The sequence below is a fragment of the Papilio machaon genome, chromosome 16 (genome assembly GCF_912999745.1).
Source record: "Papilio machaon chromosome 16, ilPapMach1.1, whole genome shotgun sequence".
Classification (NCBI taxonomy): Eukaryota; Metazoa; Arthropoda; class Insecta; order Lepidoptera; family Papilionidae; genus Papilio; species Papilio machaon.
The window spans coordinates 797,251-822,664 of record NC_060001.1 but is presented as its reverse complement, the minus strand read 5'-3'; the positions used below and the strand labels follow the sequence as shown (position 1 = coordinate 822,664).

Sequence of the window (25,414 nt, the reverse complement as noted above, 5' to 3'; positions counted from 1 at the left end):
TCATGACGATTTTATCTGAAAGATATATATCCAGAGTTTAAAAATTATAAGCTTTGCCTATAAATTAATATGATTAATGTTTGGCTAACAATGAAACAGTACAATTTATCTCCCTGGCCTTATTTCACACACGAGGGATTCCGCACACAAGGTTTGACTTATAATTTGTGCGGCCGGGCGCTTGTCTGTCATCAACCGTATGGGAGGAAGAAATTAAAATTAAATACTTAAACTTTTTTTTTAGTAATTATGTTACAGATCAGAATACTTACACTGGATACTTTATGGCCATTTGTGGCTGATTTGTTGTTTCTTTCTGATGATTATTCAGAGATTAAATATTGTGGTTAAATAGTTTTATTAATATAATAATGCAATTATAAAATCACTCGAGGTTTAGGCTAAGCGCCATCTGCGCCCGGTCACCACAAGCCCGGTGAAACTTTAAATGAAAAAAATAAAATAAAAAATATAAAATCACAACGGTGAGACAAACCAGCATTCTGCAGGCTTACCTAGCCTATATTATTATTGATAACATTAATGAATAAGTACACCACAACTTCTTTTTCCTAAGAATATCTTTATTTTCTCACTTTATAAATAAAGTGTGAATTTTCTCAATTATTATTCGGTAATTTTATCTTTTATATTTTAGCAATTCTCTGGCAATTTTTTGTTGTCATTTGACATTTTTAATTTTCGGTTGTCAAAATATACTCTTTGGTCGAAATTTAAGTTATTTCACGTAACTTTGTTTACGGTATTTCAATTAAAAGAAGCGGAGTATTATTCCGCTATTCGGTCCAAATTGATCTAATTTAACACCTTTTGGTGTTATTTGAAAAATGTATTTGTCGTCGATCAGCTCCCGTTTGCTTCTATACGACACCAACAGTTGGGATTTGAAAAAATCTTACGACTGTTACGAAGGTATGTTGCGGGATGTATCGTGGAGCGACGACAGCAAATACATTTTACAGGTAAAGATGTGATTAGCATTCAAATATATAAATCTTACTTATAAAAGTCAACTAGTTATTGGGTATGGGGAGATGTCTTAATAAAACTTGCCGTTTATTTTTAAAGTAAACAACTTATTTGTATTTCCTCAATTTTTTAATTTAAGTACTTAAAACAATGATATTTATTGAATTCAGAATTATTTAATGTATTGTGTAAAATTTGCAGGTTAACTCCAAAGGTCTAATTGATATTTTGAGCCCTGCAGATCATGACATTCGTAGCTTACAACATGTACCATTGAAAGACACTTGGTCAGCTAGTTTCCATCGCGATGGTCACCGTAATGTTGCAATAGGCACAAAAAATGGTAGCGTTTTGATATGGGACACAAAGAATAAAAGTGTTACTAAGAATTTTTCAGCACCTTCACAAGCATCGTGTGTCAATTTCATTAGTTATAATGTGAAGAATACAAGTTTAGCCGCAGCAATGGGTAATGGTGACACTGTTATTTACAGTCTTACATCTAATATTCCACTCATGACTGTAAAATTGTCATGTTCTAAAAGTATCTCAGCAATGAAATTCCACAATGAATCAAGATTTCTACTAGGACTTGCCACAGAGGAAGGTCATGTTGTAGTTAAAGATGTTACTTGCAACAAGGATAGAAACTACTTTGAAAACATTCATGCATCCCCAGTTAGTGATATTGCCTACTCCCTTATCAATAGAGATGTGTTGCTGTCTTGTGGTTATGATAAAATTATGCATGTTTACGACATTCGTATGCAAAATGTAGTTTCAACAATAACAACTTTATATCCTCTCAAATCTCTTGCCATTAATCTTGAAAATCAAGTTGCTCTTGGTACGAAAAATGGCTATGTCCTTATTTATGACTTGCGTGATTTAAATGCACCATTTAAAGTTTTGAGAGGTCATAATGCAGAAGTCTGTAAAGTAGCTTTTCAACCACCTCGAAAGAAAATTTTTAATGATACAAGTCTGAGAGAAGATGTTGAGGTTAATTCTTCTTTCAAATTACAATCTCCAGTGAGAGGAAGAACATCCGATACATTTTTCATTAGTGATACACCTCCAAGAAATGAAGAAGCATCACCACAGGGCCTTGATAATAAAGTAGATTCCTTTCTGGTCATGATGGGTCTTGATAAATCCAATGGGGATATTGATGATGATGGAATTAAATCAGTTGATAATGGAGAAAGGAGAAGTGACAAATTTGAATTTAGATATTGTCAATTAGATGCTGAGAAAAATATTAGCAAAATATCAACACCGTTAACAAGTCGGACTGCGGATAATTTACAATTTACATCCCCTTTGACAATACCAAATGGAACACATGACAAAAACTTGAATACCAATACATCTGACATAAAACTATCAAATTTAAATTTAAATGGAGATGTGGTTAATTCAAAAAATATCGAAGAGTTAAAGGATTTCATTAAATTAACATTAGCCGATGTTGCTGATGATAATAGGAATTATTTCCTTCATATAATGATGGCTTTAACAAAACAGAAATTATTTTTAGAGAAGCAATTATTCGGAATGAATGAGCAGATACATAACTTAATCCAAAATCAGAATATGTTGGTGGAAACAAATAGGAAACTTGTCTTACAAATAGAGCAGTTAAAGTCACAGCAAAATCTCTTTTAAATATCTATTTACCATATCTAATGACATCTCACAATATTTATAATAAAAATCTCATAAAATTGATTATTTTTAATTAATTTGTATTGCAAAATTATGGCATTTAATGTGATATTTATTATATAAGATTTTTAACCGACTGATATTGAACATTATTACATATATTAATTATCTTTTTTTAATTATTTCTCAAGGTTGATGTTAAAAAGATGTATTTATAGCTTTAAATCTAAGTTGAAATATGAATTCGCTTGTTGAGACAATGTGTTAGTTAAATGTATCTGAGAGCTATCTAGTGCCATGTTAATCGTAAAAGTTATTAACTGTAAAAAAGTACTCAATTTAATAGACAATAATTGTTTGTTCACCAAGAATTGACCTCTTGTTAATAATGTTTCACTGAATACATGTCTCTTTACTAATGAAGTATTTTTTTGTTTCGTTTGAATAAGTAAAATTTGGAGAAAAACCCTTATTGAAATAGACACTTATTATGTTATAGGAGTTCTACAATAATTTATTGATGTCAGGTATAGGTTCATTTAATCCTTTTTGTATCTTCGCCACTAAATATCTACACGCTCACCACGATGATGTCCGGCGTCTTTTCGTGTTAGCATACTTTAAAACAATTTACGTGAAGAAAACTTGTCTGCGATATTAAACTTGTGAAATGGTCTTCACCATATCCATATCATTTGGACCATGTAGCTAAGAGATCATGTACAATCGGGGTTGTAGGACCATAGGGTCCCTAAAGATGATTAAGGACAGACACTGGCTCACCACTACCACACTGGAGCGCAGGCGCACGTCCGCTTCGTACCGCGTTCGTCACTCAACTACCCAGGGACAGCTGTCCATTCCAGTGTGGTACATGAGACAGTGAATTGTATCTATTCCATAGACACAAACACTACATCCCTTCCTTGTTAACAAGTTTTATTTTATTATTATTTTCAACTCAATAAACATCTTATATATATTTTTTTACTGTAATTATAAATTAATAATTTCCAACCAGATTGTTTCATTCATTAATGTTTGATGTATCTTCATTTAAATTTCCATTACATTTCCATTCCCCTTCCACTCTTTTTAGATGTGTAACGTTCATTCTTAGTATTTGTCCAGTTTCTTCATTCCTTACCGTGACATGTAGTTTTTCCGACTACATGAGGCGTAGAGATAAATGTACTTGCAAGTTTGTTTGTCCTATCTAATTCTTTAACATAAATTTCGAGTCCTCTGGGGCAACCTCAATTCCAATTGAATGGAATTCTCTGTAGTCAGCAATAGAAGTGTTCCAATTTAATGGTAACCGAAGTGTTTCCAATTTAATGGTAACCGAAGTGTTTCCAATTTAATGGTAACCGAAGTGTTTCCAATTTAATGGTAACCGAAGTGTTTCCAATTTAATGGTAACCGAAGTGTTTCCAATTTAATGGTAACCGAAGTGTTTCCAATTTAATGGTAACCGAAGTGTTTCCAATTTAATGGTAACCGAAGTGTTTCCAATTTAATGGTAACCGAAGTGTTTCCAATTTAATGGTAACCGAAGTGTTTCCAATTTAATGGTAACCTAAGTGTTTCCAATTTAATGGTAACCTAACTGTTTCCAATTTAATGGTAACCTAACTGTTTCCAATTAAATGGTAATCTAAGTGTTTCCAATTTAATGGTAATCTAAGTGTTTCCAATTTAATGGTAATCTAAGTGTTTCCAATTTAATGGTAATCTAAGTGTTTCCCATTTAATGGTTACCTAACTGTTTCCAATTTAATGGTAATCTAAGTGTTTCCAATTAAATGGTAATCTAAGTGTTTCCAATTCAATGGTAATCTAAGTGTTTCCAATTTAATGGTAATCTAAGTGTTTCCAATTTAATGGTAACCTAACTGTTTCCAATTTAATGGTAATCTAAGTGTTTCCAATTTAATGGTAACCTAACTGTTTCCAATTAAATGGTAATCTATTTACGCATTCATATATCCAATTTAATGGATATCCAAAATAGACGAAGATATATCTCCAATTTAATGGAAATCCAGAGCACTACATATCTGTATTATCTATATATATAAATGAAAGTCGTATTAGTTACACTATTTATAACTCAAGAACGGCTGAATCGATTTGACTGAAAATTGGTGGGCAGGCAGCTCAGAACCAGGAAACGGACATAGGACTACCTCTACCCCGTTTTCTATCCTTTTATTCCGCGTGGACAAAGTCGCGGGTAAAAGCTAGTTTTAGTTAAAATGATAGCCGATTTACAAAATACGGCCTGTACCTGTCATTTTACGTGAAATACTTAGTTGCAGTTAATAGATAATAGACCCATATTTCGTATGACACTGTTTTAGATCCTAGAACGGTTCGTTGAAGAAGATTCACAAATACCTTTGCCAGAAATATAATTATTTCTGAACAAAATAAATATGTCAGTTGATACTTATTGTAGCATTTGATGTGTCTCGTTACAGAGAATATTTGATGACCAAATAGTGAGTAGATTAATATAACAGATTTAAAACATCTTTACAATTAAATCAGGCCACCCGTTGACCCCGCCTTTTATTGACGTTCCTTACACTTATGAAGATTGATATTGTAAGTACTCGAAGGTATAATAATTTACAATAATTTCAATCGCTTTTTTTACAATTAATTTTTTACAGTTAGCTGTAATAATTTGTAAATATTATTGACAATTAAAATTTTTGTGAACTAAACTTTAATAGACAAATATTCCTACTCATCATAATAAATAGATAACGACGGCGGAAGTGATATCGCATGCTTGCAATAAATCATCATTACTATTTTACACGTATACAACTTATAAAATCGGATAATACTGTAAACTAATGTTCCCCGTATCATATTGTCATCTTTCTTCTATTATGAAATCTATAATAATTGTACTCTACTTTTAGGCATAAAATTAAATATCTTGATTGAAATGTTTTAATTTACACACAAGTATTTTATTACTTAGGGCGCAAAATACGGACATAGTTACCAATTTTCTATTTTGTTTTTTTTTTTTTTTTTTTTTTTTTTTTTTTTTACCTCGTCGCCATTTGTAGGACCATAGGGTCCCTAAAGATGATTAAGGACAGACACTGGCTCACCACTACCACACTGGAGCGCAGGCGCACGTCCGCTTCGTACCGCGTTCGTCACTCAACTACCCAGGGACAGCTGTCCATTCCAGTGTGGTACATGAGACAGTGAATTGTATCTATTCCATAGACACAAACACTACAGGGGTATTTAGTGGTTTCACCTTACAAGCCGTCGTTTGAACTTTTTGTACATATTGAGACAACGCATAACAATAACCAATAGAATTCAGGGGTACACGGTTAATTTCTTTATATTATCATTTGTGTTTGCGCAAATCATTGCTAACAAATTAGTTATTTGTAAGAAGAGGCAATTTTTTCTAAAGGCGCAACACCCCGAATTTCCGCGACTGTACATGTACCCTTCAGTGTGTTTATAATGGGACAGTTATCGTTTACTGCACAATGTTGTGGATGTTTCTCTTTCTTTTTTTTAAACTAGATAAGGGGCTACGATATTTCATATTTCTTTGTTTAACCTCACAGCTAAGCACAAAGCCTTTCCGCTCTTTGAAATTTTGCACTCTGTGAATTCCAAATGTCAGTTAAGTCAGTGTCAATTAGTTGTCAATTTAACGTTTACAAAGAGGGTTATTTACTGATGTGTTATTAAAATTAATTATTTTTGAATATACTCGAAAACTATAATGGCCGAACTTGCGGCAACAAATTTATTTGAATCACAAACTATAAATGCAGATCACAAGGACCTTATCCATGATGTTGCTTATGATTTTTACGGAGAAAGAATGGCCACTTGTTCCAGCGATCAGTACGTTAAAGTAAGTTTTTCAAAAATTGTTTGCAATCTATGTATTACAAGCTCGCTAAATTTGGTTAAAGCTTAAGTTAAGACTTGAAGTTTTTTACTATGTGGTTAAATATCCCTTTGTAATAGTAACTGCAACAAATATTAAAGTAGTTTTCTCAAATTTTCCAGGTGTGGGATACAGATGGGCGAGGTGGGTGGCGGCTTACGGGCAGCTGGAAAGCCCACCATGGTTCTGTCTGGAAGGTGACTTGGGCTCATCCAGAGTTTGGGCAAGTTTTAGCAACATGTTCATTTGATAGAACTGTTGCTATATGGGAAGAAGTTGGTAAGAAAAGCTACATAATAGAATTTATAATAACTAAATTAGATTTGGAGAGGTTTAATGCTTTTTAACAGTATAAACCTAATTACATGACACAATTTATTATCATTTAGAAAGATAATATTTTTCCTTATTTTTGTTTAAGGTGACACCACAGCCCCTGGCTCTGAGAAAGGTCTCCGCACATGGGTCAAACGGTCGAATTTAGTGGACTCTCGAACCTCAGTGACGGATGTAAAATTTGGCCCAAAACATCTAGGTTTATTGCTAGTCACTTGTTCAGCAGATGGAATTATAAGGTAACATTATAAATAATTGGGGTTGACCTACGTCCAACAGAGGGCATACAAGAGCTGACGGTGGTTCTAAATAATGTTGTCAATTCATCTCCTCTGGTTCCTACCTCCATGACCACAGGTTGTTGTTAAGCCAGTAAATCCAGAAAATTAAAATTTATTATCAAAAGAAAAAACAAGTAATAAAGCAAATTGTAACCACCTTAATTTGCTTGTGTATTTTAATTTTTCCATCATTGATTTTCTTAAAAATGAGACAAAATACTAGACCTTTATATGTGATAATTTTGATTACAGAATCTATGAAGCCCCCGATGTAATGAATCTTGCTCAATGGACTCTACAGCATGAGATCCCTACCAAAGTATCAATTAGTTGTCTATCATGGAACCCTACTTTATCTAGGTGAGTATTGTCTATTGAAACTGTCACACTGAAAGTCAATTAATGGTAATTTTTCATTGCTTTGTTGTTGTTCAACTTGAGTGAGTTGTTACAAGTACCTTGTAATAATATGAAGGTTCTTAACTTTTTACCTTCTCAATTTTTTTTAATGTAAGTGGTAAACAACCTAGTGGCTACTTACATTCGCCAAAATTGTTAACTGACTGACTAATCATAAACATCTGCATTTGCAGATGCATTGTCTTCTTTAATTGACAGAGGTAGGAACACATAGGAAGAGACATATTTCGCCTTCCTATAAGTCGCCTTCTTTGCCAAATTGCTCATTTCCCCACCCCTTGCTTATAAAAAATTTGGCCTTTGGCATGTGTGTACATGTCATTAGACAATATGTGGTATATCTTCCACTTCCCGTCTTCTGTGTGGTTGTGGTATTTCATTAATCGAGCTGGTCAATTTGTGCAACAGATGTTATTGTTGTTGGATCTGCCAATGTTAAACCACTGCTGTTATACAAACAATTATGTATATTATCAACACTTTATTGATGGTGTAATGTTCAACAGCAACAGAGTAAACCCACCAATGTTGGCGGTGGGCAGTGATGAACCAAACATCTCCAATGCCAGCAGTAATCAGGTGGATAAGACATGTAATGGAAAAGTTTTCATCTATGAGTAAGTATATACGTATTTCAGTCCTTGGAGTGAAATAATCTGTTGATCTGCTTTATAAATCGTCAAGTTACAAATGTTACGGAATGTGTGATTGTCTCTGTAAAGCAAAATAGTCTTTCCAATGTTTGCAGAAAGAAAAAATGCATTGATTGGTTTCTAATGCTACGTATAGTGTCATTTCTACTTTATATCGTAATCTTTGTTTTGTTTAAAAGTATAAAAGCAAGTGCTACAGTCGAACGCGAATAACCGAGAGTCCAAGGGACTGCATTTTTTCTCGCTTTTAGAGGTTTTTCTCTTGCCCAAGTTTCTTGCTTATGGAGGTTGTTTGTCAATCAATACAAGGTAGAATCGTTGTGGTGTAGATACGCGGAGACGTCGCGTCGCTGGACGCGCACCGACTGCGTGTCGGCGGTGCAGGAGCCCGTCAACGACCTGGCCTTCGCGCCCAACCTCGGCCGCTCCTTCCACCTGCTCGCCGTCGCCACCAAGGATGTCCGTATCATCAAGATCGAGCCGCTGCCGTGAGTCAATCTTTAAGAACATTGAGCGCTTGCAGATCTGTGAGATCTTAAATGTATTATCATCTTACATTACGAGTCTTCTACCAAAAATATTAAAAAAAAATTACAAAGTGGTATTTCTAGTTGTTCCTATATATTAAAAGAGTGCTGAAAAATCAACCACGTCCTGGGTATAACATATTTTGGCAGCGGTAAACAAACATTTTTTTTATTGGTCTTTACATTTTGTAGCGAGTCTTCCGGTGGTGCGGGGGGCGCGGCGGGTGCGGGGGGTGCAGGGGGCGCGGTGGGTGCGGCGGGCAACGGGTGCGGCGCGCGCTACAAGACGGAGGTGCTGGCGGCCTTCGACGACCACTACTCGTGCGTGTGGCGCGTCTCCTGGAATGTGACCGGCACATTGCTCGCCTCCTCCGGCGACGACTGCTGCGTCAGGCTCTGGAAGAGTACGTCTGCTCTGCCTTAGTAAATTATTATTGCAACACACACTCACATTCACTTTAAACGTTAAGAAAAAACAGAGACTTACAATACAAGTATCACTGCAGTCGTAACCATTCTTTGTTAACTTATCTGTGTGGAAAAACCGATGTTTGTAACTTTGCGTATCCTTTTCCTGTACACTTGTGATAAGCTTGGACAAACAAATTATGAAGGACTGGTCTATCATGGTGTCATCATCTGGTGATAAAGTTGTTACTTTGTTTGCAGTGCAATACTTGAACCAATGGAAATGCGTGGCGGTGTTCAAGAACGAGCCCCAAGCGGGCGACTCGCCGACTCCGGGGCGAGCGCACACCACGTACACGCGGCTGGCGGCCATGGCCAACGCCGCGCACATGCCGCACCACTGACGACACGCCCCCCGCCACGCCCCGCACTACGCGCCACGCCCACCACCACCACCACCACCACACGAGTGAGTGCCGTAACAACATGCAAACACCACGTACACGCGGCTGGCGGCCATGGCCAACGCCGCGCACATGCCGCACCACTGACGACACGCCCCCCGCCACGCCCCGCACTACGCGCCACGCCCACCACCACCACCACCACACGAGTGAGTGCCGTAACAACATGCAAACACCACGTACACGCGGCTGGCGGCCATGGCCAACGCCGCGCACATGCCGCACCACTGACGACACGCCCCCCGCCACGCCCCGCACTACGCGCCACGCCCACCACCACCACCACCACACGAGTGAGTGCCGTAACAACATGCAAACACCACGTACACGCGGCTGGCGGCCATGGCCAACGCCGCGCACATGCCGCACCACTGACGACACGCCCCCCGCCACGCCCCGCACTACGCGCCACGCCCACCACCACCACCACCACCACACGAGTGAGTGCCGTAACAACATGCAAACACCACGTACACGCGGCTGGCGGCCATGGCCAACGCCGCGCACATGCCGCACCACTGACGACACGCCCCCCGCCACGCCCCGCACTACGCGCCACGCCCACCACCACCACCACCACCACACGAGTGAGTGCCGTAACAACATGCAAACACCACGTACACGCGGCTGGCGGCCATGGCCAACGCCGCGCACATGCCGCACCACTGACGACACGCCCCCCGCCACGCCCCGCACTACGCGCCACGCCCACCACCACCACCACCACACGAGTGAGTGCCGTAACAACATGCAAACACCACGTACACGCGGCTGGCGGCCATGGCCAACGCCGCGCACATGCCGCACCACTGACGACACGCCCCCCGCCACGCCCCGCACTACGCGCCACGCCCACCACCACCACCACCACACGAGTGAGTGCCGTAACAACATGCAAACACCACGTACACGCGGCTGGCGGCCATGGCCAACGCCGCGCACATGCCGCACCACTGACGATACGCCCCCCGCCACGCCCCGCACTACGCGCCACGCCCACCACCACCACCACCACCACACGAGTGAGTGCCGTAACAACATGCAAACACCACGTACACGCGGCTGGCGGCCATGGCCAACGCCGCGCACATGCCGCACCACTGACGACACGCCCCCCGCCACGCCCCGCACTACGCGCCACGCCCACCACCACCACCACCACACGAGTGAGTGCCGTAACAACATGCAAACACCACGTACACGCGGCTGGCGGCCATGGCCAACGCCGCGCACATGCCGCACCACTGACGACACGCCCCCCGCCACGCCCCGCACTACGCGCCACGCCCACCACCACCACCACCACACGAGTGAGTGCCGTAACAACATGCAAACACCACGTACACGCGGCTGGCGGCCATGGCCAACGCCGCGCACATGCCGCACCACTGACGACACGCCCCCCGCCACGCCCCGCACTACGCGCCACGCCCACCACCACCACCACCACACGAGTGAGTGCCGTAACAACATGCAAACACCACGTACACGCGGCTGGCGGCCATGGCCAACGCCGCGCACATGCCGCACCACTGACGACACGCCCCCCGCCACGCCCCGCACTACGCGCCACGCCCACCACCACCACCACCACACGAGTGAGTGCCGTAACAACATGCAAACACCACGTACACGCGGCTGGCGGCCATGGCCAACGCCGCGCACATGCCGCACCACTGACGACACGCCCCCCGCCACGCCCCGCACTACGCGCCACGCCCACCACCACCACCACCACCACCACACGAGTGAGTGCCGTAACAACATGCAAACACCACGTACACGCGGCTGGCGGCCATGGCCAACGCCGCGCACATGCCGCACCACTGACGACACGCCCCCCGCCACGCCCCGCACTACGCGCCACGCCCACCACCACCACCACCACACGAGTGAGTGCCGTAACAACATGCAAACACCACGTACACGCGGCTGGCGGCCATGGCCAACGCCGCGCACATGCCGCACCACTGACGACACGCCCCCCGCCACGCCCCGCACTACGCGCCACGCCCACCACCACCACCACCACACGAGTGAGTGCCGTAACAACATGCAAACACCACGTACACGCGGCTGGCGGCCATGGCCAACGCCGCGCACATGCCGCACCACTGACGACACGCCCCCCGCCACGCCCCGCACTACGCGCCACGCCCACCACCACCACCACCACACGAGTGAGTGCCGTAACAACATGCAAACACCACGTACACGCGGCTGGCGGCCATGGCCAACGCCGCGCACATGCCGCACCACTGACGACACGCCCCCCGCCACGCCCCGCACTACGCGCCACGCCCACCACCACCACCACCACACGAGTGAGTGCCGTAACAACATGCAAACACCACGTACACGCGGCTGGCGGCCATGGCCAACGCCGCGCACATGCCGCACCACTGACGACACGCCCCCCGCCACGCCCCGCACTACGCGCCACGCCCACCACCACCACCACCACACGAGTGAGTGCCGTAACAACATGCAAACACCACGTACACGCGGCTGGCGGCCATGGCCAACGCCGCGCACATGCCGCACCACTGACGACACGCCCCCCGCCACGCCCCGCACTACGCGCCACGCCCACCACCACCACCACCACACGAGTGAGTGCCGTAACAACATGCAAACACCACGTACACGCGGCTGGCGGCCATGGCCAACGCCGCGCACATGCCGCACCACTGACGACACGCCCCCCGCCACGCCCCGCACTACGCGCCACGCCCACCACCACCACCACCACACGAGTGAGTGCCGTAACAACATGCAAACACCACGTACACGCGGCTGGCGGCCATGGCCAACGCCGCGCACATGCCGCACCACTGACGACACGCCCCCCGCCACGCCCCGCACTACGCGCCACGCCCACCACCACCACCACCACACGAGTGAGTGCCGTAACAACATGCAAACTTTGAGCTTTGAGCTTTGCATTTTGAGCATTAAACTAAGGAAACAAGAGTCATTTCAAAGCGTTCATCATTTGAGAGGCTCCAACGTAGTTTTAACGCAGTCGTAAAAAAGCACCATTTTCCCGACGGAGGACCTACAATCGAGAAAATTATCGCGGTCTCTCGCTTATTTATTTATTTAATTTTATTTATAATACGTTTTTAACCTAAGAAGATTACAAATAAGTCTTACAAAACTATTTAAAATAATTAACTTAACCAGGTTATTTCGTTTTTTTCCCGTTCCAATGGGAGAAACAAAGGCGTCTATAGAAAAATTTGCAAAATTCACTCATTTAATTTCAAGGAAACCCCATTCTCTTGTAGCATAATTTTTTTCTTACATTTCGAAAAAATAATATAAATGTTCAATTTGTAAAAATTGCTCTATTTTTTCATTTTACAAAAAAAGTATATAGATAAGGCAATAAGTCGAAAAGAAGCTTGTTTAAAAAAACCACCTGTATTTAATAGCCGGTACAGTAAGATAAAAAAATTATAATTCGCTTAAACTTACATGAGGTGGTCTCGATAAAAGAATTTTTTACAAACAAAAAATGCTTAAAAAATATGGCCGTCGAAAATATTCGGGCGCGCGAGAGGCGAGCCCGCGGACACAGCGTCACTTGATGGGGGCGGTCCGTCTGATGCGCTGCGTGTGCGCAGGGGCCTTGCCCAGTGTCGCCTTGTTCGAGAACCACGGCACCTGAACATACCAACAACTCAAAAAAAAAAACCGTACACAAAGTATTTGAAACTTGGTAATTGAAGAAAAAAACAAACTTAAAAAAATATCTCACCGGCATCGCCCTTTCGCTCTTGCAATGGCTGTTAGTAGACGAATGAGGACTGATGATGTTTCTGTAATATTATTTGCAATCATAAAAGGGCTCACAATCATTAAAAAATAGATATGTTAAATGGTGTACATACCCAAGAGAAGCGCGTTTGATGCCAGTCGCGGTGGTCTGGATGAGCATTCGCGCGGGCGGTGTCGCCAGCGGCGCACCCACTCGCCAACTTAAATCATAGAACAGATATGTTAAAAACCTAAAATGAGTGAGAAATACTTTGGGTAAAGATGAATGGTATCATGGCTGACCTGGGCAGGGCGTCCCCCGCGCGGCGGTAGAAGTCTGCCCGGCGATAGTCGAGGGTGTTGGTGCAGGGGGCGAGGTGTGCGGCCTTCGTCTCGCGGCGCTCTCCCACGTCCGTGCTGGAGTGCTCCGTGATGCTGGGCAGCCGCGAGTTCATGGTGCAGTCGCCGCTGTCGTACACTATAATTTTATTCGATATGAAATGGGCGGGCGCCATCTGATTACTCGTTTTCGAACTCCTCTCGGTCGGATTCTTCTTTGCGCTCTCGTTTGCTTTCGCCTTTTCGACCTTTCTATCGATTATTCTTTGCCTCAAAATGTCCTTGGGGATGGCGGTCGTCGGCGACGCCTTGGTGTACACGGCGCTTGGTTTGGGTCCGGTTTGTACTTTGATGTCCGGGGGCTTGGGCGGCAACGTGGTCATCCTTCTGATCGGGCTCTTGGAGCCTCTAGGGGGGGAGTGTCCGAAGAATCTTCTGCTACTCGAGGAAGCTTCGAGGTCAGTCCTGGCCCTGTACTCCGGCGGGGAGAGCGGCCGGGCCTCCACGGTGTTGGTGGACCAGAGCATGTCAGCTCCGGCCACCGAGTGCATGAGGTGCAGATGCGTCTTTATGTTGTAGATGCCCGCCACGGGACCGAACGGGTCCGCCTTTATCTGCGTTATCACGTCCACCTTCGTCTGACCACATAGCTCTGCCACTTGGTTATAAATCTAAAATTGAAAGGAACATTCGTCATCAAGCAATCTAAATTGTCTCTGTTGATGAGATTTAATTATATTGTGTTGTGACCTCTCTGTTAATTTTGGTTTCGGTGGCACCCAGGGGGTGCGTCTTCATCCTCATGCCGGGCTTGCGTATCCAGCGATGCCGGGCTGCTTCCTCAATCTTCAGACGGAGCTCCACGTTCGGTTCCAGAAGGTGCTGAATGAACGTCTTGCATTCTAACGGAACCATAGATTAATCTTTCCTAAGCTGACAGATTATTTGTGATATTAAAATAAATTTCTACACTTTTCTGTTTCAGTTCACGCAAGATGAGCGACGGAGGTCTGTCGCGTTATAATCTGTGAAGTGAACTGTCAAACTGTTGAGTTACGTTGAACTATAGCGTTGAGACGTTCAGTTTTGTTAATTATATCAATTAAGAAACAAGAGTAACAATGTATGAATGCTTGTAAACTTGATTTATAATTTTTCCATAAAACAATTTTAAATCAAACATGTGTTTTATTTAAACAAATTATTTACATAACAGTTGCAAAATAATAATTCCTAATGGGTGTATAATTTGTCGAAAAGCAAGATTGACGCAGGGATTTATTGTTTTATTGCAATAAAGTTGTATGTCTAATAAAGTTGTCACTAAGAGACTCCTTAAGTAAGAGTAAGTAGTGTACTGACCGCTGGAGACACAGGCGAGCGCAACTCGCTGCTTGCGGGAGAAGCCGCGCGCGATGGCGGCGCGTAACTGCGGCCGCGACCGCCCCTCCGCCGCCTCCACGTCCGCGAATGGCAGGCTGCCCGTCACCATGCCGTACACTATCACACCGCTGCAACACAATACGTTATAACTTGTTATACCGAGACCCTAAATCAGTACATTAGCAATCAAATATCATTATTTCTGATAAAAGAACATTACATTAACAAACGCAAAACGTTGATGGTCAAATGAAAGAAGACTGGCAAGATATATTTATGTATTAACTCCTGTTGTCTAGTTACTACATGAATTTTTATTGTAGAAATCCGTAATTTCTGTCTACCCATCTAGATAGGGGGCGTGATTGTGTTGTTTACGCACTATGTTGGATGTGGGTACCAACATGCTCCAGAGGTCGACTTCGGGCCCGTAGCGTCGTCCGTCGACGAACAGCTCGGGCGCCGCGTACTCGAGTGAGCCGCACGGGGTGCAGAGCGCCCCGCTGATGTTCCACACGTTGGAAAGGCCGAAATCTGCAGAACACATTTCACACTTAAGGGATAGATCATAACAATTTGCCGCGGGGGATTAGATATACTAGGTTTTTACGTACCTACAATTTTGATGAACTGCTTCGTGCTGTCGAGCATGATGTTCTCCATTTTTAAATCACTAAAAAGTAAAAACAATTTTTTATTTTCGATCGTTCTAAATGAGTTAACTTTTAGTTTAGGATTAGGATTTAGTTCCAAGATTATAATCATTATATTAGGATCGTGGCAAACAAAAATATATAAATTGGGTTATGAAGCTGTGCTTATTTATGTATGTGATTTCTGTTTGTGATATGATATATAAATGTGTGACCGGTGCACGACGCCGCGGCAGTGCATGTGGCGTACGGCGGAGACGAGCTGCGCGGCGAGGGCGCGCGCGCGGCCCTCCGGTAGGCCTCGTGCTGCGCCGCGCGATGCCAGCACGTGAGCGCACAGGTCGCCGCCACCCGCCGCCTCCATCACCACGTACAGCCGCGGCCCGTGCTACCAACACAAACAAATATACATGCTTACTTCATTAACAGGACAGACGCATGACTGTCATTCGTGTCAGTCGCAGTCACGCCAATGGCGGTAAACATTGCAAAGTTCAATTTATAATTTGTTGACTGTTTCAAATATTACTAGACAAATTGTAAAAATGACATGTTTCTTACTGATATTGATGGTTTACAAAACAAAGGTGTAGCCAGCCAGTGATATTAAACTGGATCTAGGGTGGATAGGGCTGGAGTGAATATTCTTTTTTTTTATCCTAGAGAACAGTTATCCATCAAATACCATCATAGTTTCGTATAAGGCTGCGATACACGGGTGGCGTAACTTGGCCATAACTCTCGGCTCTCTGTGCAGGTTGCGGCGGGCGTACTCTTCTTTTATGCAGGTAAGATCGATTATTTTTATGGCCACCTGCGATACAATTTAATCTAAGATAAAATATTCGTATGTTTAATTTCAAATTAATATCTGTGTATGAAAAATACAATTAGAATTTTTGATTTAGAAGTCCTATTAGAAATTCATACGAATAGAGGGATTATATACGTATAATACAAATATAAAAAACGTTTGCTTGTTCATAAGAATCTGTAAATTTTTCGAATCAAATTCGAGTTTTAACTGTCGTTAAGGTGTTGCCATACGATAAATTAGAGATGGAAGTATTAATCCCTTTTTTATGTTTAATAACATTTAAAGTTTCTGGCAATTGTAAACTGGATGTTATATTTACGATGTTAACGAATGCACAAGTTAATTCACCTTTTTTCCTATAATCCTGTGAGTTGCCTCCTCAACTCTTGCGAAGTGTCCTTTACCTAATACCTTACCAGTCATAAGGTAATTGCCAACACTGTACACTTGTCCCTTCCGTGATGTGTTTGCCATCTTCATATCGAATCACCAGTGATTTGGAACCATAATGCGTTTGCTTGAATTAAAACGCATGTGCATTTATAAAAACAAATTTACCCTATTATAATTACACAAATACTACATAAATCGTTGCGCGTTGTAAAAGTCATACCAGTATGTCACTATCGTTTGTTTGTTGATTGAAATTGGAACGGCGATGTCGTCTCTGACATTTTGCGATACTATTTTTAACGGCCTGTGATCGCACGTCGATCCGTGAGACATATCAGCATTCCTATTTATTAGCCGCCTCATCTATTTCTCCTAGAGTAATACTATCAGTTATTTATGAACATTTATGAGGTATATTGAAAAAGCTAGCACTAGACTACGATTCCACCTGATGCTAAGTGATGATGTGCTCGAAAGCATCGGTACATCGTTTTCATAAAATATACCAATTTCATAATATGACTTTTATTTCGTAAAAGTTTAGTTTGTGGATTAAGCATTATGGAAAAAGTTGTTGAAGTTGTCCAAAAAAATTTAAAACTCTAAATTTCTAAACTTGTTCATAGTTGTCTTGTTTTCCCGCCTAAATACAAAAATAACATTGACATTGACACTGCCATGACATTTACAATATTTCGGTTGATATTCGACAAGTTAATTACAAACTTACAGTTCACTCATTTAATTTATAAAAAAAACCAAACATTTGACTTTGATATTTGATGATAAGGAAGTTAGACTGGTTTATTTTATCATCTTGAATTTAACCCAATATGAACCCATACGATTACTTTGGTGATTGTTGCTAGATAAGAATAGAGATTTAAATTGTTTTACAAAAGAAATACTTTTAGCTGTTATTAACGTTCGTAACGCAACAACGTATGTATACTTTATAATATTTTCTTAATCGTGTAATAATCTTGCAGGTTGTTTATCCACTCGAGTTTACTTATATGATAAATTCTCAATGCTTTATTATTTTTATTTATAGTTTTAATCAATATAGTTTGGGTGCTTGAGTGCTATAAGATTATTGTCAAAAAAAATAGCTAAAAGTGGTAGGAACTTTTCACAAACAATTTATCTAAATTACGAAGTAGTAAAATCAAACTTCATGTTCAATATTACTATATGCCTTCATATTATATGTAATGAATTTGTATGTGAACTTCTCTTGATGTGCCAAATGTTTTAATTATAGGTGCATTTATTATGTTTGGCGATTTGCAATTTGACAAAATGGTTGACACCGAAAAAGCCAAGGTAAGTAAACTATACAATAGTGTTAAAAATAATGATTTAGTTTAAGAAATTATATCCATGATGTATATCTTCTTGGTGGTGTAATTGTTTTAGATAGTAACAATGTATTTATTTAAATTTTCATCAGACAAAGTTATTAAAAATTATTACACTATTTAAGAGTAAATCTTTCACATGAAGTTAGATGTATGTACAGTCAAACCTGGATAAGCAAGAAACAACTATAAGCGAGACACTTGGAATATAGAGTAACTATAAAAAGAAAAAATTGCAGGCCCTTGGACTCCCAACTATCCAGGTTTGACTGTATGCAGTGAATGTGGTGTTGTCAGTGGATAAACATGTTTCTTATAAATTTATAAGGATTATTGTTGTAGCAATGATTATAATTTGATAAATTATATAAATTGACCCTTATTTAAGGGTTCTCAAAGTTTTTGGCTGCAAGATCCTTTTGGGAACCTGAGTATTTGATGGAAACTTAGATTCTAGTATTCTTTCAGACACCCTGCTCCTCTGTGTTTGATTATCCTATGGCCCTATTGCAGTAAAGACTTCGGAGCATTTTTTGAGTAAAGCTCCAATTTACGGAATAACTTTGTTGATAATAATTTTGTTTACTTACAGGAATATATGAAAACTAATGAAGTATTTCATTCACTTGGGTATAGTGACACAGATGAATATGCAATAGATGCTTGTGGTAATAAAATTATGTATTCTGATTACCAAAGAAATATTGATTTGGTTACATCTGGTGTATTGGAGGAAGAGAGCAGTGTGTTAGCATTATCTAATAATTTAAAAGCGTTGGCTAAATTGATAGAAGGAAATGAATTGCTTTTTGCGCAAATTGATTATATGACAAGAAAAAAGCCAACAAATGAAAGTGTCAATATTGATTTGAAATTGATTGTTCAGAATATATTGTATGTGAGCAGTGCTATGACAAAGAAGAGATATACAAGTGAGTAAAAATATATATGTTTTTTAGCCGACTTCAAAAAGGAGGTTATCAATTCAACTGTTTTTTTTTATGTTACCGCAATTCTCCGCCCCTGGTGCTACGATTTTGATAAAAATTATTTTAATCTAAAGGAAGTGCTTGCAGATGGGTCCCATTTTTTTATTTATTACTAGCTTTTACCCGCGACTCCGTCCGCGCGGAATAAAAAGTAGAAAACGGGGTAAAAATTATCCTATGTCCTTTTCCTGGTCCTAAGCTATCTGCCCACCAATTTTCAGTCAAATCGATTCAGCCGTTCTTGAGTTATAAATAGTGTAACTAACAGGACTTTCTTTTATATATATAGACTAGCTTTTACCCGCGACTCCGTCCGCGCGGAATAAAAAAAAAAAGAAAACGGGGTAAAAATTATCCTATGTCCGTTTCCTGGTTCTAAGCTACCTGCCCACCAATTTTCAGTCAAATCGATTCAGCCGTTCTTGAGTTATAAATGGTGTAACTAACACAACTTTCTTTTATATATATAGATTATTGCCACTTTGCTTGAATGATCTTCTTAATGTAATTTATGAATTTTTCATTGCATCCATTTTGTCTCAATGGCCATTTTTATGTAATTTATGATTTTTTTATATCTTAATGTGGACAATGAGAAAGCTGCCACCTGAATACTGCTACCTCTAGACGCGTTTGTCTAATTAAAAATGCATTGCCTACTTTTAATTAACAGAAAGAGGATATATTCTTTTCCTTTGCGTCCCCTCCTCCGTTAAATCCACTTCCACTTTGTAATGTTTTTCGTGTATTTATATTATTTTTATATGTACGTATGGGTTTGTAGTTAGTTGCATTGTGAAAACCTGTAGTCAATATACAACTGAACATTTGTTTTGTACTTTTTCCCTGAGTGAACAGTCAATTAGGTTTTTTATTTTTTTTTAATAAACAAATAGTGTTATTGGACATAGAGATTTCAACTAACCCAGTAGTACAAGGGGTTCTAAGATTTATTTTCTTACCCGGGCTGCTCTATATTGTCTTTAGATTATCAGGAGGGCTTGATTTAGCATTTTTTTTACTGTCGCACCAGCTGCTATTGCTCTTGCAGCATCCTTATTCTCTAACATGATTTGCCCTTAAATATAAACCATAATTATTTTTTTTAATTTAATAATCAGTGGTGCCAATCAAACGCTAATCGACTATAGAGTAACGTGTGTGGCCGACAGCACATGGTAAGCCTTTATAACAAAGGACCAGTTGGTGGAGTTGTTTTGGAGGTCCGTAGCTAGTCCATAAGCCGGTGTTGCGAGGATCCGGTCTAACTTCTCGCTACAGTTATCGATAATTCGGTTCTAATTAATAAAATTGTGTGGTAGGCAATGTGGTGGTAATGCAGGGGGGGTCCCCACTGTGTATGCTGGGCTTTGTGGCGCAGCTGGTGTGCAGCGCTCAGCGCGTTGTTGTGGAGGCTGTTCCTCTCACCGCCGTGCTCTGCCATCTCTTCGTAACGCTGTGCCGCAAGGCTGGGTCAGTTGTACTCTCTTCCACTAGCAATACTCCTACCGGCAAATTGTCAACCCATTTGTAATTTCTCTATACAAATTGTATTAAATTGCATGTAATTTATAAATTTTTTGAGTATGTTTATTGGATGTTAATACTAAAGATTCTGCAAAGTTGTGGTGTCCCCTTAGTGACTTTATATGCCTTTCCTTCATCGACTTCATCTTGGTTTTTTTTTAAATAAAGTCTGTTTTAATTAATTCGATGTTGCATTCCAGATTAAACGTTAGTTTGGCTTTCGTAAAGGAACCTTTTTCGGCAGATATTGACTGTGAGCAAATAAAAGGTTAGTGTTTGATTTCGTTGTAAATTAATTATTTAGATTAGGTACCGCATACGAAGACTACTTGTTTACTTAAATCATTTAGCGTTTTATAACTAACTAGCTTTTACCCGCGACTCCGTCCGCGCGGAATAAAAAATAGAAAACGGGGTAAAAATTATCCTATGTCCGTTTCCTGGTTCTAAGCTACCTGCCCACCAATTTTCAGTCAAATCGATTCAGCCGTTCTTGAGTTATAAATAGTGTAACTAACATGACTTTCTTTTATATATATAGATTAATTAACTAATGAAGACAATTTTTATGATGGCCTAAGTATTAAAGTGGTGTTTTTCGGACGTATGTAAGTTGTAACTGCCTATAGCTTACACAATTTTGACAAGCGAGGTGTTAATCAATTAGTATTTTTCTTCGCCTTCAGTATCATAGAAGTATTGTATAGTTGTAGGCGTTTTGTTAATTTGCTTCTAGTTATTAATAAATTATATAGAAATGCAGCGAGGGTGTATATGTGTGGTCACAGAGCGGTCAGACGTCGAGTCCGCTGTTGATACTTTCATCGCTTCAGCTTCACAGGTGAGAACTTACCATAATATAAATAAACTCATAATCTTGTTCCAATCGAGACTCGTACACAAAACTCGTTAATTACTAAATATTCCTGGTAAAATGCCCTTTTTTATGCACAAAAAACTTACTCTTTTATATAATCACATAATTTTATCTCACAATTCATATAACAATAGAGTGACAGCATATTTTTATAATTGTCACAATGTATGGAATTGGCGCAATTGAAATTAGTTACAAGTGACCATTACCCATAGAAATTTCCTTAACTGGAAGATTGCAATCTGCATCCTATTCCTTCATCATTTAAGGCATTAAATGAGCAGGGGAGAGGATGCACATGTAAATAGTATTTCTTTTTCTTACATGTCTCTTTGCCAAATCCACTTGACCTTCCCATCCTTTTTTCTGTAAAAAATGATGGGAAGGAGACTAGCGTTGGCCACCAGCATACTTATCAGACGAGACGTGAAAATACTTTCAATTGACGCCTATCTTCTGGGTTTTCATGATGGGGCAAATAAACGTTTGTTTTGCAGGATCCTTGGAAAATACGTCGGGTTTTAGTGCAGGAAAGCATCGTCGAACGTTTAAAACATATCCTTGAATGGAAATCGAAACGAAATTCTTCTGACGATGATTCGACAGCTTTGGAATGTTCTAGTGCCTACCATATAAATGATAAACTGTTTCTATTCGAGTACACCGGCCAACATTCTGGCGGCCATGTTGTAATCGAAGCGTACAGAACTGTCAAAGAGCTTCTGTCTCTTTTCAATATATACAAACCTTTCGCTATCTCGCTCTGGTGCTCTGATATATCTCAGGCTAATGAGATAGCGTACGGAAGCGATTCTACCGTCATCTGGATCAACGATTACGGCTCATTCGAAGGACCATTAAAATCTTCGCAAGCGTTTTATTCGATTATCGATATCTCGTATGCGAAAGAAAGAATTCGACATTCATTCGATGTTAAAAATTTAACCAACCGTGCATTAAATTGGTCTAAACTAGATGTCAGTGAGAGATATAAGTTATTAAATGTAGGTATAGGAAAAGCGGAAAAAGCTGGTCTTTCAAAGTCGTTATCTATACCTGCCATAGATTCAAATATAGAAGATGGTAATTTTGTGAAAGTCACTAATGTTGGAATTTGTGTAGGTATTCAGATGCGAGATATCCCCTTTGTACTGTTTAGAGAGATTGAAATAAAAAGCATTTTGACTTGTCTATTGCAAGGCTTTGCAGCTGTGTTACCTTCGGTATCAGAATCGCTCGGAGTTGTTCTAAAACTGTTGGAGGAAGAAGGCGCGGCGGTGATGTACAAAGGTGTTAGTGGTTCTGAGCAATGTCTGGTGACGTCACAGTTTTCTCAGTATAAGGTGAAAGTTGTGAGAACTAATTTCGGTACTATTTTTGCAAATTAATGTAACTTAATTGAATTTCTTAATATTTTACGTAAAAACAACGTTCGTTTTGTATTACATTAATTTTGTAGGAATTATAGTTATACTAGCTGTCGCCCGCGACGCCGTCCGCGCGCAGTTAAAAAAAAAATGGGGGGGGGGTTATGAAAAATAGATGTTGGCCGATTCTCAGACCTACTGAATATGCTCACAAAATTTCATGAGAATCGGTCAAGCCGTTTCGGAGGAGTACGGGAACGAACATTGTGACACGAGAATTTTATATATTAGATATTCGCTGGCTTGTTTCAAGAAAATTTCTGCTAAAAATTATTTAAAACTAGCTGTCGCCTGCGACTCTGTCTGCGCGGAATTAAAAAATAACTTAGTGGCTACGTGGTCTTCCAGACTATGTTCTAATCCATCCAAACATTCCCATTTCTAATATTAGTAAAAAGGAATCCCATTTAGGTGGTCGACTAGCTATGGTAAGGTTTCAAGTCATAAAATGATTTACACTATCAAAATACTTATAAAGTTTGACGTATTGATAATAAGGTTATTTTATAATATAAATTAACTATTCATACAAAATGTTCAACATATTGTATGGATAGTTAATGATAAAGAGTAATAGTGAACAAAATGTGACAATTACACTCTAAAGATCCGACTTGAGGGACCAAATGTCAATGTTATAACGTCTTTAATCAACCAGACTCTTTCTTGTTATAAAATTTTTAAGGATTTTAATGTTATGTAATTATGTTTAAATAATATATTTTATTTTTCATATTAAACTTTTTTATTTTTTAAATGTGCAGTTTTATTTTGTCTTAATAAACGTTAAAAGTTTGTTCAACAGCGATTCTCCAGTGACATAGCATGTATATGACAATACTAGCTATCGCCAGCGACTCCGACCACGCGATATTAAAAAACTGACACTCCGGGAAAGAGGTATCGAATGACACCTCACTCATCAAAATCAATTGAGTCGTTTAGGCTCTAAGCCGTCACAAAAGAACATACATACAAACGCACACACACAAAAACTTACCTGCCTAAATAAGAAACGCATTAAAATCGGCAATGCTAGCACCAGAATGTAATGAACATCATATATTTATGTACTCGGGAGAAACATTACACTCTTGTTGGTTAAAACATTAGTATTAAACCGCAAACATAATTACAGACGAGACGGTGTTAGTTTTGAACTAGCCTTTGCCGAAGTAATCGAAAGCAATAATCTCCAAATGTAGCAATTGTCCTATTAATATGTATTCCCAAGTTGTTAGAAGTCGTGCGTTAACGTATGGTTCAAGTTGCAAGCGGAAAATTTGTAAATAATGTGAAATATACTGACTGCTATTCTGACATCGCAATCAGTGTAAAAAGTTTAATACTGTATTAAAATCAATGTAGGTTAGTAAAAAACTGGACAGATTTTGAAGAAACTTTATAGGAAGTTCTGAGGACGCCGGATTAGATTTGTGTCCTGTAGTGCGTCGTTTCCTTATTCCTGACTACTTGATCTCTCGTAGGGTGTTTATTCACTCTGTGTGATCCTTTGTGATATTAATGGCGTTATACATGCTATATTTACGATATGATACGGTGCGGTATTTTACCCTGAGAAATATAAAAATTAAATAATTTTATCTATCAGCTTGTGACTTGCACCGAGCGTTAATGGCAAAGCACAATCGAGTCGTAACTCGAGATGAATGCCGCTCTCGCTACGGCAGAACATGTACAGCCAGCAAAACAACATAATACTATGTTCTGTATTTAAATGTTATATGAATTTCTAAAGAAATACTTGTTAATATCAACACGCTCCATACTAATGGACAAAAAGGTGCTCTCAATTAGGTGAAAATTATTTTAAAATTGGTTACGTATTTTGCTCGCTAAGAAATAACCAAATTTCCTATCCTTCCTATTTTATTGTTCATTGAGGTTTTCTGTATTGGTTTTACGTTTAATTCAGGTGTTATGTTCTAATTCACGTTTACATTATCAGAATATAATGAAATGAAAATAAATTTTAGTATGATCTTTAATTTGTAGACGAGTGTACAGATGTAACGATTTACGCGTGGAGCAAGTTGAGTGCATTGCATTGTCGCGGAACAATAGCGTTATCTAAATTGAAACAGCGTACCTACACCCCTGCCAATACTAACTAAACGTAATATAAAATTATAATTTAGTCTTATGGATTAATGATTAATTTGTTAATGAAGA

At 40.1% G+C, this 25,414-nt stretch overlaps 5 protein-coding genes across 5 annotated transcripts; 4 read left to right on the top strand and 1 right to left on the bottom strand.

The window, feature by feature from the left end:
• The first annotated feature begins 728 nt into the window (after positions 1–728).
• On the top strand, positions 729–2,685 carry LOC106715776. Its single transcript, XM_014509127.2, has 2 exons — positions 729–983; positions 1,192–2,685. The coding sequence occupies exons 1-2, from the start codon at positions 849–851 to the stop codon at positions 2,656–2,658; spliced, it is 1,602 nt and encodes a 533-aa protein (XP_014364613.2). The 5' UTR covers positions 729–848; the 3' UTR covers positions 2,659–2,685.
• A 3,669-nt stretch (positions 2,686–6,354) lies between these two features.
• On the top strand, positions 6,355–9,685 carry LOC106715845 (nucleoporin SEH1). Its single transcript, XM_014509200.2, has 8 exons — positions 6,355–6,568; positions 6,727–6,883; positions 7,026–7,179; positions 7,474–7,581; positions 8,148–8,258; positions 8,624–8,782; positions 9,014–9,225; positions 9,491–9,685. Exons 1-8 carry the CDS (start codon positions 6,434–6,436, stop codon positions 9,631–9,633), a joined length of 1,179 nt encoding a protein of 392 aa, XP_014364686.2. The 5' UTR covers positions 6,355–6,433; the 3' UTR covers positions 9,634–9,685.
• Positions 9,640–14,954, top strand: LOC123721778 (flocculation protein FLO11-like). Its single transcript, XM_045681483.1, has 2 exons — positions 9,640–12,593; positions 14,780–14,954. The coding sequence occupies exons 1-2, from the start codon at positions 9,716–9,718 to the stop codon at positions 14,791–14,793; spliced, it is 2,892 nt and encodes a 963-aa protein (XP_045537439.1). The 5' UTR covers positions 9,640–9,715; the 3' UTR covers positions 14,794–14,954.
• Positions 13,038–17,373, bottom strand: LOC106715843 (MAP/microtubule affinity-regulating kinase 4). Its single transcript, XM_014509199.2, has 11 exons — positions 16,996–17,373; positions 16,516–16,644; positions 16,046–16,218; positions 15,792–15,850; positions 15,582–15,711; positions 15,157–15,305; positions 14,545–14,696; positions 13,759–14,465; positions 13,590–13,676; positions 13,457–13,517; positions 13,038–13,362 (listed from the first exon to the last, which is right to left on the bottom strand). The coding sequence occupies exons 1-11, from the start codon at positions 17,125–17,127 to the stop codon at positions 13,279–13,281; spliced, it is 1,863 nt and encodes a 620-aa protein (XP_014364685.2). The 5' UTR covers positions 17,128–17,373; the 3' UTR covers positions 13,038–13,278.
• A 424-nt stretch (positions 17,374–17,797) lies between these two features.
• LOC106715717 lies at positions 17,798–23,233 on the top strand. The gene is made up of 7 exons (XM_045681544.1): positions 17,798–17,982; positions 18,305–18,366; positions 18,994–19,333; positions 20,713–20,863; positions 21,118–21,185; positions 21,673–21,758; positions 22,292–23,233. The coding sequence occupies exons 2-7, from the start codon at positions 18,316–18,318 to the stop codon at positions 23,180–23,182; spliced, it is 1,587 nt and encodes a 528-aa protein (XP_045537500.1). The 5' UTR covers positions 17,798–17,982; positions 18,305–18,315; the 3' UTR covers positions 23,183–23,233.
• The last annotated feature ends 2,181 nt before the right edge of the window (positions 23,234–25,414 follow it).

Bases quoted from the DNA above. Each gene is read 5' to 3' on its own strand.
- LOC106715776 (XM_014509127.2), top strand. From the start codon at position 849: ATGTATTTGTCGTCGATCAGCTCCCGTTTGCTTCTATACGACACCAAC. The intron at 984-1,191 runs GTAAAGATGTGA...TAAAATTTGCAG, and splicing joins ACAGCAAATACATTTTACAG to GTTAACTCCAAAGGTCTAAT.
- LOC106715845 (XM_014509200.2), top strand. From the start codon at position 6,434: ATGGCCGAACTTGCGGCAACAAATTTATTTGAATCACAAACTATAAAT. The intron at 6,569-6,726 runs GTAAGTTTTTCA...CAAATTTTCCAG, and splicing joins CCAGCGATCAGTACGTTAAA to GTGTGGGATACAGATGGGCG. The intron at 7,582-8,147 runs GTGAGTATTGTC...AATGTTCAACAG, and splicing joins TGGAACCCTACTTTATCTAG to CAACAGAGTAAACCCACCAA.
- LOC123721778 (XM_045681483.1), top strand. From the start codon at position 9,716: ATGCAAACACCACGTACACGCGGCTGGCGGCCATGGCCAACGCCGCGC.
- LOC106715843 (XM_014509199.2), bottom strand. From the start codon at position 17,127: ATGAAGATGGCAAACACATCACGGAAGGGACAAGTGTACAGTGTTGGC. The intron at 16,645-16,995 runs GTGAATTAACTT...ATTGTATCGCAG, and splicing joins ACAGGATTATAGGAAAAAAG to GTGGCCATAAAAATAATCGA. The intron at 14,466-14,544 runs GTCACAACACAA...TTTCAATTTTAG, and splicing joins AAACCAAAATTAACAGAGAG to ATTTATAACCAAGTGGCAGA.
- LOC106715717 (XM_045681544.1), top strand. From the start codon at position 18,316: ATGTTTGGCGATTTGCAATTTGACAAAATGGTTGACACCGAAAAAGCC. The intron at 19,334-20,712 runs GTGAGTAAAAAT...ATTGTGTGGTAG, and splicing joins GACAAAGAAGAGATATACAA to GCAATGTGGTGGTAATGCAG. The intron at 20,864-21,117 runs GTCAGTTGTACT...GTTGCATTCCAG, and splicing joins ACGCTGTGCCGCAAGGCTGG to ATTAAACGTTAGTTTGGCTT.